Source organism: Bombyx mori, chromosome 2 (genome assembly GCF_030269925.1).
Source record: "Bombyx mori chromosome 2, ASM3026992v2".
Lineage (NCBI taxonomy): Eukaryota > Metazoa > Arthropoda > Insecta > Lepidoptera > Bombycidae > Bombyx > Bombyx mori.
In genome coordinates this window covers 828628-851876 of record NC_085108.1, presented here as the reverse complement: position 1 = coordinate 851876, position 23249 = coordinate 828628, and the positions used below count along the sequence as shown (strand labels likewise).

General features: G+C 38.0%; 1 protein-coding gene across 3 annotated transcripts; it reads right to left on the bottom strand.

The window, feature by feature from the left end:
• Positions 1-1267: 1267 nt before the first annotated feature.
• Positions 1268-15971, bottom strand: LOC101740674 (low density lipoprotein receptor adapter protein 1-A). 3 transcript variants are annotated; one of them, XM_012689426.4, is made up of 6 exons: positions 15516-15971; positions 8295-8404; positions 5710-5812; positions 4807-5050; positions 2549-2634; positions 1268-2381 (listed from the first exon to the last, which is right to left on the bottom strand). In XM_012689426.4, the coding sequence occupies exons 2-6, from the start codon at positions 8346-8348 to the stop codon at positions 2287-2289; spliced, it is 582 nt and encodes a 193-aa protein (XP_012544880.1). In that variant the 5' UTR covers positions 8349-8404; positions 15516-15971; the 3' UTR covers positions 1268-2286. The 3 variants fall into 3 exon arrangements, with proteins under 3 accessions (XP_012544880.1, XP_004924999.1, XP_021202885.1); XM_004924942.4 differs by having other exon boundaries at positions 15687-15971; XM_021347210.2 differs by lacking the exon at positions 15516-15971 and adding an exon at positions 10902-11246.
• Between the last annotated feature and the right edge of the window lie 7278 nt (positions 15972-23249).

Here is a 23249-nt window from a genome sequence, read left to right as displayed (position 1 = left end):
GTAGGTACCACCACCCCGCCTATTTCCGCCGTGAAGCAGTAATGCGTTTCGGTTCAAAGGGTGGAGTAGCCGTTGTAACTATACTGAGATCTTAGAACTTATATCTCGAGGTGGGTGGCGCATTTACGTTGTGGATGTCTTTGGGCTCCAGTAACCACTTAACACCAGGTGGGCTGTGAGCTCGTCCATCCATCTAAGCAATAAAAAAATAAGATAAAAAAAATAGACCAAATAGTTTTTCACCCCTCGACATTAATTCCGTCGTTTGCAAATGACTAGAGTAAATTGTAAGGATAATTTTTGTTTGCGACTCACGCACTAATACAGAAAATATTAATTGCATGTATAATGAAAAAAAATATAAATATAATAAGTCTTTTTTTTTTAGTTTACTTGTTCGTACTATATCTCCTTGTCCCACAGACACAGCCCACTGAGTTTCTCGCCGGATCTTCTCAGTGGGTCGCGTTTCCGATCCGGTGGTAGATTCTGCGAAGCACCGCTCTTGCTAGGGTCAGTGTTAGCAACACTCCGGTTCGAGCCCCGCGAGCTCACCTACTAGTTAAGGTTACGCTGAAATAGCCTCTCAAGAGAGGTAGGATAAGAAAATCTCCTTGCAATATTTTGATACAAGTTGTCCACGCTCCGAACAAATAATAGGTCAGTTTGTAGAAGTGAAGTTATATTTTATTTTTAGTCCGACAGTAATTTGATAAAATATATGAAGATTTCATAAGATTTATAAAAAGGCGCTAAAGTCGTGATTTTTAAGGGATTTTATGACCTGGTAACTAAGACCTTTAGGTCAAGTCTTATTTTAATTTGAATGAAAACTTTTTTAAATGAAAAATGATATTATGAAATGAAATAAAGTTGAATATTATGAAAAATGGCATGAAATGAAATGAGATGATTTGGGATAAAGTATAATCTCAGTAAAATGGTGGTCATTTACTAAGATTTTTTCAGTGGACTTTTTGGAGGATCCCGAGAAGTTACGTCCAGCAACTTTGTTTCATTTTCCCACATTTGTGCACTTTCACAGACATTAAACAGTTAATAAACCACCATTATTACACATTTAAACCTGAAGAAACACTAAATAGACAAAATAAAACAAATCACAGAACTTCACTCCTCGCGTTCCCGCCAAAAAGTCTCCAGTCGTAATTGAGTGAAAAATGCACAGATAATATAAAAAAAATGAGGATATGCGTTTCGTTTCACGCTGTAAAGATCTTGAACACATGAAATAGAGAAACAAAAATACTCAAACAGCAAACTTTATTTATTATTTTCTAAAATACCTATACTATAGTAAAATCTATACTAAAATCACAATTTCACAAATTGTTTTTTAAACTATAATTATTATGCCTCTCTATATATATGTATACATAATTATAATCTATATTTATAATATTTACGTTATATTACATTTCAAAACACATAATATTAAAACTTTGGAATGACATTATTTATCGCCCATGTCTTCAGACGAACTTTAAAAGCTTCGTCAAACAGAACGCGTAATTAGCGCGCGTCAGAGCGCTAAACTGACGGCGCGCTATGACGCCGAGATGTGTTGTACTACTATGGTAATATACCGTCAAACAGAGCCCCTGCGCTATAAGTACGCAGCGCTCTGTCGCAGCGTTAGGACGCTTTGACGTCAGGCGTTGTAATTTTTTACAAATTTTATTTTAGCGTCCGAGTGAATGTGTATTAAAATACTAGATAATGCCCGAAAAAATGATATAAATAGTTAGAAAATACCCATGCTTATACAATGCCACATCTGAATCACTCGAATGCGTTGCGTCAAGGAGCGTTAGACTCATCTAGTCAATTTGAAGAGCGCGACGTTAAGTACGCGGCGCTAAGTACGCGTTCTGTTTGACGAAGGCTTAAGGCCGATGTTAAGTAATGACCGCCGCTCACAGACCTCAAAAACTTTAGATCTGACACTAACAGAAATCGGAGAAATTTCTGACAAAAAGTATCGAAGCCTATGAATTATTTGTTCTTAAAACATTTTATTCGTAGTTGTTACAAAATTGGCACAGTCGCGCGGACCTGTTAAGTTCGCTCACACGTACCTAATAAGTTTGACAGATATTACTGTTATGAAATGACTTTGGCAAAACAGCGTGATATATTTTAGTGGGGTTGCTGTATTTACATAATCTTTTAGTGTTTGAGACGATCAGACACGGCTTTATTCTAAATAGTCACACGTAACACAACCGGTAACAATATGAACGGGGTCTTTGAGTATCGAAAGATTTACGCTTCCGTTTCTAATTCTGCTTCTATCTCTTCTGGTGTTCTTAGGTCTATGGCGAACCTCTTCTTCATGGTCGGCAGTTTGTCTTCTATCTCTGAAACGGGAAGGGCTTTGTAAAGTTTAATGAATGAAGATGCCAGTGGTTTTAAGAAAGTTTTTTCGGGAAAAAAATCGATAATATGCAGTTGAATATTGACTTGCTTTGTGGTAAATAGTTTAGGTTTTATTTATTCTTGATGTTAATAAAATCTATGAACTAACCCGGCTGCGCTTGCATCTCCTTGACCCGCCTCGAGTAATCTTGGAAGGCGGCTGCCAAGGAATAAGTCAATCTTCTAGCGGCGTTCCTGCCAACAAAATCAGATTGAAATTATATCGAGGCCATTACAAGTGAATCTCTTCGAGCCCTATTCGAGATAGAACTAAAAATGGTGTCTTTGGAAATTGGTTTGGCAATATATATTTTTTTGTTTTTTTTTAAACCTATGCTGATAGCCTTGAGAGGCTGTTTCAGCTTTGCCCTAACGTGTGTAGGTGAGCTCACGGGGCTCAAGCCGGAGTGTTGCTAGCACTGGCCCTAGCAAGAGCAGTGCTTCGCAGAATCTACCACCGGACCGGAAACGCGACCCACTGAGACGATCCGGCGAGAAACTCAGTGGGCTGTGTCTATGGGTTAATTCGCTCGTCGAGCCCTTCGTCGCAAGCAACGGGTTCGCCGAGGACGGTGACCGGAGCTTGTGGTGCCTAAAAGCAACGTTAATGGATCAAACGGCAATATAGTATTCGCTGTGTTCATTAAACTGTGTGATCACTAAAAGAATCGCAGTAGTGACATCTATCGACAAATAAAAAGTGCAGATAGCGACATCTATCGGCTAATAGAAGCATTTTGAACCTTACTAGTAAATACAAAGAATGCAGCTTAGTTTAGTCTTTTATCGTTACTTTTGGGTGTCGCTTAAATCATATTTAGTTAATGGATAGGCCGTTCTGCCTATTTCTATCGCGGAATAGTAATCTTATCTGATTCGAAGGATGGAGTAATTGAGAATATAATGGAGACTTGCGGCTCATAACCGGACGTGGTATCGGCTCCGGTAGCCACTTAACGTCAGGTCACGGCCTACCTGTTCCAATTCTAGCAGAAAATAGAAATAATAAATAAATATTTACTAACAATCACGCCACGTTAACTGGTCCCGTGATAAGTTCGTAAAGAACTTGAGTTACAGGTACCAGATAACGGAAATAAATATAAGATTTTTATTATACACATACATATTATATTTAATATACATCCATAACCCTGGAAAAGACATTTTATATTTATCATACAAATATCTTCCCTTGGCGGGATTCGAACCGGCGACCCCCTATCAGAAATACTTCTAATAGCCGCGTGCAACTTTATCTAGATTGAACTTCGTCATCAAAACTTTCTCACGTAACACTTTCCAGATTTCAGATAACTTATCGTGATAAACGTAAAATTCCGTAATAACTGTCTTTACTTTATTTGTTCAACCTATATTCAATCAGAGGTTTGATGTTGGCACATGTCATCTATATATTAATACGTGAAGCAAAAACTTTGTATCCCTTTTTACGAAAATTGCGCGGACGGAGGAGTACGAAATTTTCCACACTTATAGAGAATATAGAGATGAAGTGCACAATGCTAATATTTTTCTTAAATAATGCATAAAAGATACATTAAATCAATAAAGAAAACATTACACACACTACATACCATGTATTTGACGAACACACGCATGCATACTATTTATTGTCAAACTTTTGTTCTTGACGTCTGTTGTCAAATTGAGAATAGAATATGGTTTGTCTTTGTTAATATTTTTTATAGTGTAGTCTTGGCGATATTTGTGATTATATAAGTACAATTATAATAGTGTACAAACTTACAATTCCAATTAAGTATAGTCGAATTTCGACTACTGCAGGACCTCTATTTTTTTTTAGAAATACAAAAACATCTTGTAATAAAAATAAGACCCACAAAAATATAATTTGCGTAATTACTGGTGGTAGGACGTGTTGTGAGTCCGCGCGGGTAGGTACCACCAACCCGCCTATTTCTGCCGTGAAGCCGTAATGCGTTTCGGTTTGAAGGGTGGGGTAGCCGTTGCAACTAAATAAACTGAGATCTTGGCACTTATATCTCAAGGTGGGTGGCGTATTTACGTTGTAGATGTCTATGGGCTTCAGTAACCACTTAACACCAGGTGGGCTGTGAGCTCGTCTACCCATCTAAGCAATAAAAAAAATATATATGTGCAAGTCAGTCGAGAAAGAACCTTCTCTTTTTTGTCGATGCCTAAAACGATCCTTTAGTCTACTTTTTTCCAGCTACGTGCACCGGTAGGTGAGCTCACAGGTTCAACCTAACAGAATTTGCTAACACTGGCCCTAGCAAGAGCAGTGCTTCGCAGAATCTACCACCGGATCGGAAACGCGACCCACTGAGAAGATCCGGCGAGAAACTCAGTGGAGAATCTCACCTCGATTCACAAACGAAGGCGTGGCATTCGAAAGGATTCAGTCCTTTAATATCAGCGTTATCCTTAACGATGATCATGGAGAAGACCCTCGTGTAGACCAGGTCTTGGACGCCATATGATATGCTCTCGATGTTAAAGAATACCGCCATATGTTCGAAGTCGTCTTGTTTTGTGCCATGGTTTATGGTCTCCAAGTGGACTCCGTCAGGAGTGATCGTGAGTTTCACCAGAGGCAGGATCTGGCCTGAAATAAAGTAATCTTTAGGACAATACCAGGCACTTTGAATAGGCGACGGGGCAAACAAAACCGAGTCTAATTAAAATGGTTATGTAGTCCATATTGTTAACACGCTGTTAATGGCTCTTCCTGTAATCTGGTGATAGGACTTCTTGTGAGTCCGCACGCGTAGGTACCACCACCCCGCCTATTTCTGCCGTGAAGCAGTAATGCGTTTCGGTTTGAAGGGTGGGGCAGCCGTTGTTACTACACCTTAGAATTTATATCCCAACGTGGCGCATTTACGCTGTAGATGTCTATGGGCTCCAGTAGCCACTTCACACGAGGTGGGCTGTGAACTCGTCCACCAATCTGCCGTGAAGCAGTAATGCGTTTCGGTTTGAAGGGTAGAGCAGCCGTTGTAACTATACTGAGACCTTAGAACTTATAATCTCAAGGTAGGTGGCGCATTTATGTTGTAGATGTCTATGGGCTGCAGTAACCACTTCACCCAAGGTGGGCTGTGAAATCGTCCACCAATATAAGCAATAAAAAATCTACGACTATTTGGTCGACTGGTAGATAATGCCTTAGGCATGCCAATCTAGATTTTACATGAAGTTTAATAAATAAATAAATAAATAATGGACTGGGGAGGACGTAAGGGTCAAATAATGTTCAGTTACCCGGAGGTAAAGCTTTCGCTGCAGCCACCATGAGATCCACTGGTTTCCTGGTGTGCTTGATGCCCCACAACCCTCGCGCGTCGCTCTGTCCAAGGTACTTCACCTAGAAGTTAGAATAATACAAGGTTATTAAAACAAGGGCAATAAAAAAAAGGGTTAAGTTGGAGACAAGATGAAATTTAAGGTCCGACCGTATTTAAAAAATTGTAAATTCGTCGCTGTCAAACCAAAATCTATACTATGTGCAAAAACTTTTATATTGAGTTAACGAGTAAAAACATATATCTTCTTCTTCTATATATGTATATAAAAATAAATAAATAAATAAATATTTACTAACAATCACGCCACGTTAACTGGTCCCGTGATAAGTTCGTAAAGAACTTGAGTTACAGGTACCAGATAACGGAAATAAATGTAAGATTTTTATTATACACATACCACATATTTAATATACATCCAATTTATATTTATCATACAAATATCCTCCCTTGGCGGGATTCGAACCCGCGACCCCCTTGTGTAGTGACCATGTCACTTACCACTACACCAGACGGCCGTTGACAAATGAATTGCTGTTCGTTAGTCTCGCTAAAACTCGAGAACGGCTGGACCGATTTGGCTAATTTTGGTCTTTAATTATTTGTGGAAGTCCAGAGAAGGTTTAAAAGGTAGATTAAATATGAAAATGCTCGGAATTCAATAAAAAAACCAAATTTATTTTCCCTTTGATGTGTCCCCCGTCGGACGGGGATTCCTTTTGTTTGTTTTAAGGTTATTTTATACAAAAGCTTAGGTCTTTTATTTATCGATTGAGGCACTACGAAGTCTGCCGGGTCAGCTAGTTTTCTTATAAAATTTTATATGAAAGTGATTTTTTAAGAACTATTTTATATATCCAATGAAAGCTATAGATAAATATTAAAGCTATAGATACATAAGTTTTTTTAACTATACGAAAAGGTCAAAAAGTAAAAATCTCAAAAATTAGCACATAGCAGATTTTGGTTTGACAACGACGAATTTTCTTTTGTTAATGTTTAATTCATAATAATAATATCTATTCTGGATTTTTTTATTATCCTAGTAGGCAGACGAGCGTACGGCCCGCCTGATGTTGAGTAATTACCGTCGCCCATGGACTTCAGCAATGCTCACTGGTGGTAGGACCTCTTGGGAGTCCGCACGGGTAGGTACCACCACCCCGCCTATTTCCGCCGTGAAGCAGTAATGCGTTTCGGTTCGAAGGGTGGGGCAGCCGTTGTAACTATACTGAGACCTTAGAACTTATATCTCGAGGTGGGTGGCGCATTTACGTTGTAGATGTCTATGGGCTCCAGTAACCACTTAACACCAGGTGGGCTGTGAGCTCGTCCACCCATATAAGCAATAAAAAAAAATTAAAAAAATAGGCAGAGCCAAGCCGCTGCCTATCATATGAGAATGGTATCAAATATTACCTTTGTTGGTTAATTACTCTCGACGCCAGAACGTTTGCCTACGTTTGCCGCTAGGGGCGCTGTTCCAACTCCATACAAATTTGAGTTAACTTTTACGCTATCGAGAACGTTAAAACACTCGCACTAAGCACACTGGATGAACAAACGCGTATTCTGTATTCATAAGGTGACCTCACATCCGTTACAAAATGGCATGCGTTCCGCTCCAAATCCATACATTAGCATTGTCCATTTTCTGTCTATCTATATTTTAAAATGTTTTATTCGAAAAGGACTGTCGAAATATTAGGACACGAACAGTTCTATGAAATGTTTCATTACATATCGAGATTACATACGTTTTTTTTTTTTATTGCCTTGATGGGTGAACGAGCTCACAGCCCACCTGGTGTTAAGTGGTTACTGAAGTCCATAGACATTTTACAACGCAAATGCGCCACCCACCTTGAGATATAAGTTTTAAGGTCTCAGTATAGTTACAACGGCTACCCCACCCTTCAAACCGAAACGCATTACTGCTTCACGGCAGAAATAGGCAGGGTGGTGGTACCTACCCGTGCGGACTCACATGAGTTCCTACCGCCAGTAAAAAATACTTATTGTTATATTTTAATCTAGTGCTTACTACGAGTATTATCATTATATTGACGAGTCGTCGCGATTTGCCGAGATTTGCCGCGTAGGGCACCGGTGACCTAAATGCCAGACAAAGGGTCAAGCCTCCCGAGAATAACCTCGGGTTCTCTAAATGAATGACCCGTTTGTGGGACGATCTGCTTCAATTGACCTCACGATTAAAAGGTCAAATGATGCTCTTGGTAGAGTGACTCATAAAGCAAATTAAGAGGTTGTCTGACATCCGCGAAGCTGGGGTTCCACTTGCAAATATTCCTTAAAGCATCATACTGCATTTAAATGGCTATTAAATTATACAATAGTTTTTTTGTGGGCGAACTCAAGACCTTGTGTTAAGTGGTTACTGGAGCTCATAGACATCTACAACGTAAATGCGCCACCCACGTTGAGATATAAGTTCTAAGGTCTCAGTATAGTTACAGCGGCTGCCCTACCCTTTAGAGTGGGGTGTGATTTCTTGAAATCGAATTCTCTAGAAGCCATCCATACCTGAAACGTCAATGGTAGATCATCTACCGTCACAGGACCTTCGTTCTCAGCCATTTTCCACGTAAAATTCACATAACTCGATATAGGGTTGTCTTAAAGATCTCGGACATCTGAAACAAATATAAAAATTAGGCGCGATCCTTGTAAGAGAATATGATTTTATTGTAAACTAGCGACCCGCCCTCGCTTCGCTTCGGAAACTGTAATTTATTATTGATTTCTCCACTATTTAATGGATGTTATTATACATATAAAACTTCTTCTTCAATCACTCTATCTATTAAAAAAAACCGCATCAAAATCCGTTGCGTAGTTTTAAAGATTTAAGCATACATAGGGATATAGGGACAGAGAAAGCGACTTTGTTTTATACTATGTAGTGAAAAGCACGGGGTGCTTTTCAGGATATTATCAAAATAACCCTTCGACTCATATCTTTTCATAAAATATTTATACCATGCACCCCACGCTTTTTTTACAATAAATTCATTTTATCTTACACTATTTTTAATTCAAATTTATTACAATTTATTTTCTATTTTTCAATTGGATTTTCTATAAAAGCGTATTTTTTTTGTTTTTTTTAAACTATTACCTATTTATTTTTAATTTTTTAGTTGAATTTAATTTTTTTTTAATTTTTGTTTTCTTTTTTTTTTAATAATTTCATCTGAATCTGAAACTCAGCGTGCTGATTCATGGGTTAGATTGCACGTCAACCTTCTTTACCGAGTTCGACGCGTACGGTTACCGGGGTCGCTAAGCATGCTCCTAATATTAGAGCTAAAGGCGACTAATGCAAAGGTAATTGAATCTAATGGATCCGTAAGAACGTATCTAGGACTATTGCTCTTTTAGACGAGACTCTGGTGTTCATGGGCATTAACAACCTAAACGTCGCCACCCACTTCGAAACAGAAGTTCTAGATCTCAGTTTTACAGTACAACGGCTGCCCCGCCTATACCGAAACGCATTACTGCTTCACGGCCGAAATAGGCAGGCTGGTGGTACCTACCCGTGCTATGCCAAGATTCTCTGCTACCAGTAAAGTCTTTAATATTGAACAATCGCTTTAGTAAATTACACCTGAGTCTCGATCGAGCCAAGGTCGCGGCGTTACGAGATAAAATCGAACAATAACGGCTTACACAAGTGTTATCTTGCGTCGTTTTGTAACAATGTGTCATTAAGTTGAATGTTACTTGTAATATTTAGTGTAGTGATGAAATATACACTTTGAGAATGCGGCACGACACGAAAACCCTCTTGTTGTGGCCTGTGGACCGAATGGTAAACAGCCGACGTCGCCCTAAACACGTCATTACGGATCCTCCCGATTCATTAACGGTGCTTTTAGGTACCTCAAGCACCGGTCACCGTCCTCGCCGAACCCGCCGCTTGCGACGGAGGGCTTTACAAGTAAATTAAAGCAGTAATGCGTTCCAGTTTGAAGGGTGGGGTAGCCGTTGTAACTATACTTGAGGACTTAGAACTTATATCTCAAGATGGGTGGCGCATTTACGTTGTAGATGTCTATGATCTCCAGTAACTACTTAACCCCAGGTGGGCTGTGAGCTCGTCCACAAATCTAAGCAAAAAAAAAAAAAAAAAGTGTAGAAGCTTAACGCTTTGGTGTGAAAACTGTAGATTACTTATTCGTAACGACGACATATTTACAGTAACTAGAGGACCCGCAGTAGTCGAAATTCGACTATAATTAATTGGAATTGTAAGTTTGTACGCTATTATGATTGTATTTTATACTTCTATAATCACAAATTTCGCTAAGACTACACTATAAAAAATATTAACAAAGATAAACAATATTTAATCAATTTGACAACAGACGTCAAGAACAAAAGTTTGACAATAAATAGTATGCATGCGTGTGTGCGTCAAATACATGGTATGTAGTTTGTGTAATGTTTTCTTTATTGATTTAATGTATGTTTTATGCATTATTTAAAAAAAAAATAGCATTGTGCACTTCTTCTCTATATTCTCTATAAGTGTGGGAAATTTCATACACCTCCGTCCGCGCAATTTTCGTAAAAAGGAATACAAAGTTTTTGCTTCACGTATTAATATATAGATTAAAATCGATACCACTCATATTTACGTTAAAATTATTATTTTCTTAGTGTTTTTCAACCCGTGTCCATCCAGAGTTTTTTTTGTCCTATCTATTGTGATAGCGTCGAGCTCTACTATTTTAGCTGGCTCGGATATTTTAGCTTCACCCTAGCTTGTAGGTGAGCCCACGGGGCTCAAACCGGGAGTGTTACTAACATTGGCTCTAGCGAGAGCAGTGATTCGCAAACTCTACCACCGGATCGGAAACCGAGTGTAGATCTCTTCAAATGCTCTCTCAAACTCCATTCTTTTCGATTTATTGCCTTTATTTTTTTTTAAGGGATTTTATGACCTGGTAACTGAGACCTTTAAGTCGTGTCTTATTTTGATTTATATTCATATTTTTATGAAAAATGATATTATGGAGTGAAATGAAATGAAGACGACTAATTTGAGACATTAATCAACTGGGATGAAATTAAATGAAATGAAATGGGATGAAATATAATCTCCGTAAAATGGTGGTCATTTACTAAGATTTTTTCAGTGGACTTTTTGGAGGATCCCGAGAAGTTACGTCCAGCGGCTTTGTTTCATTTTTCCACATTTGTGCACTTTCACAGATATTAAACAGTTAATAAACCACCATTATTACACATTTAAACCCGAAGAAACACTAAATAGACAAAATAAAACAAATCACACAACTTCACTCCTCGCGTTCCCGCCAAAAAGTCCTCTTGCCTTTACTTATTAAAATGTTGCCCACTTAAAGCGAATAAATAGTCAATACATCTTTACAATCAATGTCGACTATTCGAGTCAATGCAATTCGCGCTATCTTATTGTTGTATAGTTATTAGCTTAAACGAAAATCGAATTCAACAAGAATATTAATATATACATCGAACATTTTGCAACGATCCGAACGGTGTTATGCGCGATGCAGCCACCACAAATAATTATTATTTATTTAATGTTATGATCGATTTAATTTGTGTTCCCTGGACGTTTGAAAGAGTGACAAAGTGGCCATAGATAATACACATGAATTAGTTATAGATAAGCAACTCAAGCACTCAACAAAAATGCTTACGGGCGTCAGGCACTAGATGGCTTCGCTTCGATTAGTTTCTCATTGCTCCTGTAGATGGCAGTAACATATTACCTATCCTATATTTTATTTTAAATGAAGGATTTTGTCAATTTTCAGAAACCACAAATTGATAAAATTTAATCAATTTGTCTATAACAAATAAAGACTTATATGAATTTTTTTGTTTTTATTTTCTGTGTTTAGTTGTGCAATAATTAAATGCCTTAACTTTAACAACATACAAGTTTAGGGGTATCTGCTACAAGATGTCGCTAGTTTCCATAAAAAAAATTATTTAAATCAATTTATTACTTCGATTGTTTATTTTGTTCACATCAAATTTATAAGTGGTTCAAACACAATTCACGATGGCTCTGTGATTGATTAATAACTTCATATTAAAATCTGTTTGTGGTGAGAACTTATTTTCTCTTCTTTGGTCACGTTACGGGTAGCATTTCACATTTTTTTTAGCATAAATCTAATTCATGTTCGGATATAAAAGTCGCGATCTCAACGTGACTTTTAGTACATTACTACTATTATGTATTAAATTTGTGTATGGGCTTTATGAGTGCTGAATTTGAGCTCATTTTTAATACGCTTTTATTAGCTTCAGACGTATGTATGTTAGTATGTAACGGAATCTTTGAACATGATTTTGACCCCCTTCAAAACGTCGGATTAACTCGAAATTTGGCATACTTATTCAGAACCCATAACAATTCAATATTTAAAAAATAAATTGAAAAAATTGAAGTGCGACTAAAAAATGAAAAATAAATAATAATTTAAAAAAACACAAAAAAATACGCTTTTATAGAACATCCAATAAAAAAATAAAAAAATAATTTTAATAAATTTGAATTAAAAATTGTGTAAGAAAAAATGATTTTATTATTAAAAAAGCGTGGGATGCATGGTATCAGTAGTTAGAAATATTTTATGAACACATATGAGTAGAAGGGTTATTTTGATAATATCTTGAAAAGCACCCCATTAGTTTTGCAATAGTTGGATTTTCTCTAAAAGCGTATTTTTTAAGTTATTTTAAACTATTATTTATTAAACATAAAGTAATGGATTTGTGAGCCTTTTGAGCCATTACTACTGAAACAGTTAGGAACACAGTAGAATCCAGTGTAGTCTGACTACGTTTAGGTAATATGTAATTCTCATAAATAATATGTAGCTTCACCATGCATTTAGGATTAATGTTTCTTGACTCGGACCTGACTTTTTTGATTATCGAAATTGCGCTAATGAAAATGTCTTCTTCACGGTACTGATGTGAGATCTCGCCACGTTTCAACATGAATAGCATTGCTCGTTCCCGTATAAACGCGTCCAAATTAACACACACACTGCAACATCTTATGTGTATGTGAAAGCGCTCTTTCACAACGAATGACATTTCGCATGTTTCATATTAAAATAGACGCTGACTTAATAAGCGGTTGTAACGAATAGATAATTTGTTTATCTTGTTGCGTGGTTTTAAAGATAAAACTGCGGACGGCTCGTTGGAAGTGCCTCCGTTTTCGAGAGATCGTTTGATTGATAAATAAGTGATGATTAAAATGTCGTACCCGATCCTGTGGACCGAATGGTAAACAGTCGACGTCACTCAAAACACGTCAATACGGATCTTCCCGATCCATTAACGGTGCTTTTAGGTACCACAAGCATCGGTCATCGTCATCGCCGAACCCGTCGCTTGCGACGAAGGGCTCGACGAGTAAATTAACTCATAGACACAACCCACTGAGTTTCTCGGCGGATTTTCTCAGTGGGTCGCGGTTCCGATCCGGTGGTAGATTCTGTGAAGCACTGCTCTTGCTAGGGCCAGTCTTAGCAACACTTCCGGTTTGAGCCCCGTGAGCTCACCTACTAGTCTCTCAAGGCTATCAGCTTAGGCAGTAATTTAAAAAAATAATTAATATTAGAATGGAATTTCGCATTGCCTTAGACCTCTGGGGCATAGCCCCTTGAGGTTACCAGCAGTAGATAGGTAATCAAAAAAGTTTGTATTGAATTCTATGGTAGTGAAATTGAGTGAAATCGACGGAACCGTGAAATTATTTTCCAGTAAGACGGTGGGGTTTTTGTTTATTATATTTTTTTTAGACGAGTGAACCTACGTACGGACCCATGTTTTTTTATGATTGAAGGATTACTGGTGGCTCGGAGGCCTTTCCAGTTTCACCAGGACAGGTGGACGAGCAAGGGCTCAGCCAGGAGGGGACGGCCCCTTGATGTTAACTTAATAAAGGAGGCTTTTTTTAAATTCGATTATACCGAAATTTCTTTCGAGAAGATCTCGAGAAGCTACATCCAGTTTTCTAAATTATCCGGTTTTATAATCCACTATTATTACATATCTAAACTTCAAAAAGCAAAACAAAATAATTTACACAAACTCTCTCTTCGTGTTTTCGCCTAAAAGTCAAAATTTCCCGGGCAAAGCTCTTTTTTTAACGGATTTTATGACCCGGTAACTAAGACCTTTAAGTCATGTCTTATTTTAATTTATATTCTAATTTTTATGAAAAATGATAATATGTAGTGAAATGAAAGAAGATGATTAATTTGAGACATTAATCAACTAGGATGAAATGAAATGAGATGAGATGATATGGGATGAAACATAATCTCAGTAAAATGGTAGTCATTTACTGAGATTTTTTCGGTGGACGTTTTGGAGGTTCCCGAGAAGTTACGTCCAGCGTCTTTGTTTCATTTTCCCATATTTGTGCACTTTCACAGATATCAAACAGTTAATAAACCATCATTATTACACATTTGACTTTTCCATGAAGCTAACTAACTAACTGTTCCGGCTGGCTGCTGACAGAAATGAATACAGGAAGCTAACGGCCAACCTTCAGGATTGAAGAGGCACGGGAAGAAGAAGAAGAAGAATTACACATTTAAACCTGAAGAAACACTACATAGACAAAATAAAACAAATCACAAAACTTCACTCCTCGCGTTCCCGCCAAAAAGTCCGAGGAATGACAATTTTATTTGTTTTTTTTTTCTTTTCTATCGATTATAAAACAATTATGGAATCGATTTTCATACAGACTAGAATACGGTATTTGCTTTTGCCTATTTATTTATGGATTTAAGAATAATTCTAAATTCATTTCTTAATTCAATCGATTTTTTATTTATTGGCTTCCGGCTGTGTGTTAGGTACTATAAGGTAATAAAAGTGTGATGTGTGATTATTTGATTATATTTATCATTAATATGATATCGATAAGAACATAAAGGGAATTAGATATATCCATTGAAATAAGGAAATAATGATTAAAAATTAAAAAAAAAAACGGTTGTCTGTAAAGTCGGTTTACTGACGATAGTTGAACGTGACTACGTCATAAGAAGATACTGATGGAATGGTTTCATTTTTCAATTATCGCAATAATAATTATCTTTGCTATAAACAATTGATACCACATTCACTTTTCACTGAACTTCATACTTGACGAAAACATGTAAATGTATTATTGTATAGCAGCTGTCCACGCGGATGCATCGCTCACTCAAGTAGGAGAGAGACAGATGTCGAACGCTGCCGAACGCGGAGGCCGATTGTGCCTCTTTGTCGCTCGTTGCGCGCTCTCGCTTGCACTTCAAACCTTAAATGGAACGCCTCAGAGCGAGGTAACGCCGCATGAGTCATGTTTTTTCGTGCGTGCAGCCGGCTCCATCGAATTATAAGACGTCACGTCAAAAACACGTATAAAAGAGCAAATCAAACTAAATGCTAAATTTTTTTAGCTCTAGCTACTTATATTGAGTCACAGTTAAAAAAAAAAAAGTTTAGTCTTTGGCAACGTGTGTAAATTTTCAAATTAGTCGAAATTCAAACTCTTTCGTCACATGTATAGATAAAAGTCAAGCCAATAAAAGTGGGTTAAATGGACATATTTACTGGCAACTTCAGAGGATAATAGATAATCTGGTTTAGGATATCAGTGACTGACTTCAGCCTCTGGTTATTGCTGTCGTCTCGTGGGAATTTCTTGAATAAATTTCCTACCTTTTTTATTGACAAGCAGTTCCGCTTCGAACCACAACTTCTTGACCCTTCAAGGGTTGTGAAGACAGTGCTTATTTCAATGGGGTCACAGGTTTAATAAAAGATTGCTCTCTCCCTATCTAATCTAGTCTTATCACTAAATACACACATGTGACGTAATGCTCCACTTACATTGTTCAAAACAATTCCGCGCCGTTTATTTTCCTTCCATTTTCAAACACAATATTAACAAAAGAACACACACAAACACACACACACACAGTTAAGAAAACCGTAAAACTTTAGGAACGATTTTTTAAAAGTTTATTCGATTTTCGAACAACGTAACGTCCGAAGTCATTCGAATTTCAAAAGTGAATATCTGATTCGGTTTTTCGTAAAAATCGTAACGTGAACACCCATTTTATTTAGACCTGCCGATGCTCGTACGGTCGTAATGTTCGGTTGCGAATACTCAATGCGAGGCTATAGGGGTAGGTCATTTTATATTGGACATCGTTAAGGACGCGTACAGGTGTGTTTTGCTATTGAGAATTTTGATGTAGTTCTTACTGTTGTCGATTTAAAGTTTATTTTCCTAACAACTAAAAGAAAAACCTATTTTTGTTGTTTGTCGGTACAATGGAGTCAGTTGTGATAAGAAATACAGGGGGTTTGAAATTGAAATTTATTGTGTAAATTATTCAATATATTTTTGTATTAAAATAAAATGTAAATAGGATTAGGATATAGATAATTAGGGTCAAACAATCTTATATATGAATCGCGGTAACGACAATAATCTAAGCGACTTTCAAGTTCTGGACATCAGCATTATGAGCGTCGCCGCGTCGGTCTACTGGGTAATGTCATCCGAAGATATATCTTCTTTGACGTCGGGAGACGGGCTAGTTGGATCAATGTGGGAATGTCCTTAGATACCTTCGTTAGGGTTTCAGGTCTTAAGCACCGAAGGTCCTCTTGCCTACTTCTGCGAAGTCATGGTTAAAATGAGCAAGGTTCAAAGCCGTGGTACAGTAAAATTCTTCTAATCAAGATGATGGTGTTTTATGTCTATCGGCTATACAACACCAGATGGGTTAGTTCATGCATCCAGTGCCAAAAATATATTATTTATTTATTTACAAAAAAGCGATCATCAATCTAAAAACATTGACAAATTGGCAGTAAGTACAAATCAGATGTCACCTCAATTAGGTATAGGTGCCATCGACAGTGAAATAGTTGACAACGTTGGAAATATGAGATTCAGAATAATAGTACTTTGTCACTAAGCAACAAATTATTTAATATCTACACTTATTAGAAACTGAAACTTAATTATATTTGCATAATTATGATTAGGTTATATTTAGTTGGGATATGATCCGCGACAGAGTTTTCCTGTTTGCAAGACAATAATAATTAGAAAAAAAACCATCTATTTCTTATAATAGTTATTAGAATAACACCCTGTATTCATGTGCGCGCTCATATGTGTGCGTGCCCACCTGTTACGTGCAACATGTGTGAGTGTGCATACAGCATTATGTTGAGCGGGCGAACCGTAACGCCACTTTGAAAGATGCTCTACTTCGTTTTGCTACAATCTTTAAAAAAAAAAGCATTTATTCGACACTACAAAATATTTATAAAGAATTACTAATTAAAAGAATTTAGAGATATTGAGGAAAATAGGTAAACGTCCCACTTCAATGAATATCTGACCCGAACTAGAGACTGGTATGTTCTTATGAAATCATTGTAAGAGGGTTTATGATGAGTAAGGTGTTTGGTGATTATATAAAACTAGCGGCCCGCCCTCGCTTTGCTTCGGAAACTGTAATTTATTATTGATTTCTCCACTATTTAATGGATGTTATTATACATATAAACCATCCTCTTCAACCACTCTATCTATTTAAAAAAAACCGCATCAAAATCCGTTGCGTAGTTTTAAAGATTTAAGCATACATAGGGATATAGGGACAGAGAAAGCGACTTTGTTTTATACTATTTAGTGATATAGTAATTTATAAAAGATTTCGTGCACGAATCACAGCCCAATAAGAAACCCAAGAAAAGGCACCATCGGATGTCTACCGAGACCTGAGATTTAATTGAGAACCGTAGAGAGCTTAAGGCTGGCGGTGCTAGAATTCAGGAGTTGTACGTCATGAGTTCCACCATGCAGGCTTCTTGCCGTCGTGACCGAAGCTTAGCTTCTTTTTCTCCACCTTATCCCACTATGTGGGGTCGGCACAGCTAATTTTTCTCTTCCATTCTCTTCTATCAGCCGTCATCTCAACACTCACTCCTCTCTCTCTCATATCGTCATTCACACACTCCATCCATGTCTTCTTCGGTCGACCTCTTCCCCCTCTACCTTGCACTACCATTTCCATACATCTCCTAGTCACATGCATCTTCTCTCTACGCATCACATGTCCATACCCTCCCTCGTATTCATAGCTGTGAAGGTTTTGGCAAAGTTTTACGACCGGCCGCCTGCCTGACGTCAACCCTCCTTGGGAATGCTTTTGTTGGTAGATTGCCCGCTACCAATCGGGTAGTCGCTGGATGTTTGCGCTTAAAATCCCCCTGTCGCCTTTTACGACACCCCTGGGAAGATAAGGGGGCGGAACTATTCTTAGCCGGATCCGCACGGCAATGACCGAAGCTTAGCGCTACAATCAATATGTGAAGAGGTTGAAAGACATTCTCAAAATTTGCAAACAAAAGATTTACACCTGAAAATCAGACTTATAAACTCGTCAATTTAAACCAAAGAGTTGGGCTATTGAGAATGCGTCTGGAGATACTGTCACTGAGATCAAAAATATTGTTAGCGCTTGGAAAGACTATTGCACGTCTCTGTTTGCTGACACCACTACAAGGATCTCAATGAAATGGAGCCGATGCCTCTAAAAAACGAGGTGCGAGCAGCCATCAAGCACCTTAAACGGAATAAGGCTGTAGGTTTTGATGAAATACCCATCGAGACAGTAAAAGCCATGTTTTACGTGTTCCAAATTCAAAATAATTAAAACGTTAAAAAAAAGAAAAGTTTGTATATAACAGTATTTATGGCCGTATTTACAGTTCAGTACCGTACAGTATTTATAGTATACAATCACTTTTTGAATTTTACTTGTAATGATATACACGGTAGTAATGTTGCTCAATACGTCACTTGTATAGCTATAGATATGTTATGTACTTCTATTACACAAGTCGGTGACGCGAATTCTTTTTTTTTATTGCTTAGATGGGTGGACCAGCTCACAGACCACCTGGTGTTAAGTGGTTACTGGAGCCCATAGACATCCACAACGTAAATGCGCCACCCACCTTGAGATATAAGTTCTAAGGTCTCAAGTATAGTTACAACGGCTGCCCCAACCTTCAAACCGAAACGCATTACTGCTTCACGGCAGATATAGGCAGGGTGGTGGTACCTACCCACGCGGACTCACAAGAGGTCCTCAAAATTTTTCCCTCCCAAAAAATGCTCAACGCTACTAAACACACTTCAAAAATCATAAAAAAAAAAAACCTCACCATTATAAATGTTTGCAGAGCATCATTCATACGGTTCGCACTGCACCGGTAATGTTTCCACGCACGACGGACCAAAGCTTATTACTCGGTTTTAACTGACTTTGCACGTACGGTTCACGTAACTCTATGGTTCAGCGATTAGAAACGCGCAGGACCGGGGTTCGATGCCCGGTTTAGGTTTTTTCTGAGTCACACATATACATGAGTTGACTAGTATCAAAGCCGGCAATGTCACTTTTGGATAATTATTGGTAAATCAGAAAAACGAATTATTGACTTTGTATTCCATTGGCAGTCACAAAACTCTTCTGAACGACATCTTAGATAAATAACAGGTTAAGTATTAACCTTTATTTAATGCAGGTTTTGAACCGTATTCTTTGAAGGAGACGATTATATTCAAATCAATCTGTATTGAAATATCAATAATTTTTTTTTGTCCAAATGCACAGATTGCCACCTTTGATAATAGACGACTCACATACATAAATAGCTTTGTAATAAGTCCTGAAATGTAGGTCGGGTTTGTGAGTGTGTGCCAGACGATTTAAGAGTCAGTGTTGTAGAGAGAGACGATTTAAGGGTCGGTCTTGTAGAGAGTGTAGTTTAGCATTAGAGGCTAGATGTAGGTCGGATGTATACAGAATGTAGAATCATTCCTTGAAATCAGTAGAGACACGTTTACTGGTGGTAGGACCTCTTGTGAGTCCGCGCGGGTGGGTACCACCACCCTGCCTATTTCTGCCGTGAAGCAGTAATGCGTTTCCGTTTGAAGGGTGGGGGAGCCGTCGTAACTATACTTGAGACCTTAGAACTTGTCTCGGGGTGGGTGGCGCATTTACTTTGTAGATGACTATGGGCTCCAGTAACCACTTAACACCAGGTGGGCTGTGAGCTCGTCCACCCATCTAAGCAATAAAAAAAAACACGCAGACTTTATCTACAGAAATGCAATTAAGGCTCTCCGGCTAGGTATAGGTCGGATATTATCTGTTACATACGAGAAGAATTAGTGATATTAGATAGACCTCAAACTAGTGCATTGGGTGGTACCTGTTACATATTTATAGCAATTATTTAATTGCTAGTAAATTTTGTTCAGGAGCTAAATCATTTTATTGTAAATCTTATTGTCCAGTGCTTTATAAAGTTTAACTTGAAATAAATTGATATACAGTAGATTCATTAGATTGAGCATTATTTTTATTATTTATCTATTCCTACCTGAGCTGGTAAGCCGCCAAGAGCGACGCATCGATTTTATATTTCTTTTGTATTCAGTCTTTAATTTGTCATTTATGGACAAATAAATATCTCAAAACAATAAATACAGCCACGCTCATTTACCACAACGCATCATATAGCCTTGAGAGGCTATGTCAGCGTAACCGAGTGAGTAGGTGAGCTCACGAGGCTCAAACCTAATGACGTTGCTAACACGAACCCTAGCCAGAGCCGTGCTTCGCAGAATCTACCACCGGATCGGAAACGCGACCCGCTGTGAAGATCCGGCGAGAAAATCAGTGGGCTGCGTCTATGGGTTAATTAACTCGTCGAACTTTTTACATAAAATACAAGAATTGCAATGACGTATAATGATTCAATTAAAATTCTTGTAAATAGCCGATGCCCATTAGAGTGTTCACGTGACTGTTTTTGTTTAAAAGCACCTATCACGTGTTAAGCAGAGACAATAGGGGAATAATTAGATGGAATTGTTTCATTATAAAGCCGTGGTAAGGATGTTTTCCTTAAGTTGAATTCATATTTTTTGTTTGTGATTTGTTTTAGGACTATGGTTACTCGATCCCGCAGTCTAACCTGTTACTCTAATTTAAAAAAAAAACGACTAAATGCAAATGGCGGGAATTTAAACGTCAGATCTGTTAGTAATTTTATTCGGTTGATTTATTTTCGACACGAACGCAAGATTAGGTGTAGTTTGGAGTATTCTGGATATTTTTGATAACAGCCCGGGATATGATCTCTCATTGTTGAATAATCCCGGTGAAACGCATACAAAGAGAGACAAAAATAAATTACAAGTAACTTTGCTCTTTTGATGTAAACATTTCATCACTACATAGTATAAAACAAAGTCGCTTTCTCTGTCCCTATGTATGCTTAAATCTTTAAAACTACGCAGCGGATTTTGATGCGGTTTTTTTTAATAGATAGAGTGATTGAAGAGGAAGGTTTATATGTATAATAACATCCCTTAAGTAGTGGAGAAATCAATAATAAATTACAGTTTCCGAAGCGAAGCGAGGGCGCTTCACTAGTATATATATATAAAGATTAATTAGCTTATAAATAGGGTACAAATTATTAATGTTTTTCTTTTCACACAATACAATTTCAGGCACACTCTGTGATTATTTGTAAATGTAAGTATGTAATTTTTTTTTTGGGTTATGTAAAATGGTGTAGTAGCTCACAGCCCGTCTGGCGTTAAGTGGTTACCGAAACCCATAATCGTCAATCACGTGTACCTATCTTGAGATTTGACGACGAACTTTCAAGATTATTTCTTTATTTTATTGCTTTATTAGACGAGCGTACGGCCCATCTGATGGTGAGTGGTTACTGTTGCTCATGGACGTCAGCAATGCCCATCGCAGTATCTATCCTCTGAACAACAAGTAAGCCATGATTTCGTTCATCGAAGTAATAATATAGGTGATGATACACAATAATATAATACATTTTACTGGCGGTAGGACCTCTTGTGAGTCCGCGCGGGTAGGTACCACCACCCTGCCTATTTCTGCCGTGAAGCAGTAATGCGTTTCGGTTTGAAGGGCGGAGCAGCCGTTGTAACTATACTGAGACCTTATGTCTCAAGTTGGGTGGCACATTTCCGTTGTACATGTCTATGGGCTCCGGTAACCATTTAACACCAGGTGGGCTGTGAGCTCTTCCACCCATCTAAACAATAAGAAAAAAATACATATTACGCACTCACAATATTATGAGTATTTTTATGAATGGTCATATTTTGGTACGTAATTGGCCCGTGTTTGCGGGTCGACCTGTCGTAAGGCGAACGTAATTGTTCTGTTACTTCAGCCGGCCTTTGTAATCGAGTACGGATGTAACAGTCTTGATACTTGTCTTTTTTTTTGTGTTTTTAAAAAAAAGCTGTGTGCTTTATTTTTTTTTGCACGATCTCACAGCGCGAATGCTCGTCTTGAGCCTTGAGATAATTTTTTTATATTCAAATTTAATAGTAATTACGAGCATTTTAATTTTCACGGTTTTAATTTTTATTATAATATCATGATGATTATTTCTTCAACGTGAAAGTCATTAGTGAGAGTGTGCTAACTACGTATTTCGTTAGAGAGAGATAGAGAGAGGGACAGAGAGAGAAATTCTGACTTGTTTTCTGGATTCGAACACGGGCACTTTCAAACAGCACTGCACAAGGCGTCTAATCGTTCAGGCCAAGACGACTTCAAATAACTTGCAGACTTAGACTAGCAGTATTAGACTGCCCCGCGGCTCTCACTATTAGGTCGTGTGATCGATTCCCACATCCTTACTGATAAATTCTATAACTATCGTCCACCTTTATTTACTGGTGGTAGGACCTCTTGTGAGTCCGCACGGGTAGGTACCACCGTCCTGCCTATTTCTGCCGTGAAGCAGTAATGCGTTTCGGTTTGAAGAGTGGGGCAGCCGCTGTGACTATACTGAAACCATAGAACTATATCTCAAGGTGGGTGGTGCATTTTACGTTGTAGATGTCTATGGGCTCCAGTAACCACTTAACACCAGGTGGGCTGTGAGCTCGTCCACACACCTAAGCAATAAAAAAAAAAACGATAATGACGCATTTTATTTTTTTATGTAAGTATCGAAACCGCTTTGTCGCACTACACAAGCATCTTTCGGATTGCAAGCAAAATGTTTGTGGGAACTCTGGGAGATAAACCAGCCTCATTGCAACTGTACCAACGACCTTCGCGACTCTTGATCATAAGAAACGAAACTATCTCATTTTCCTTTCCGCGGCATTCCTTAAGCTCTGTACGAATTATGGCGAGATATTGTCTCTCTGTGGATATCGGGATAAGATTGGATTTACTAGAGGTGGGATGTGTGGTACCGCGTGGTATAGCTAGGTACTGCATTTCGGTTTGAATATTGAGTCAGGGGTTACACGATTTGAAATTTGCTTAGATGGGTGGA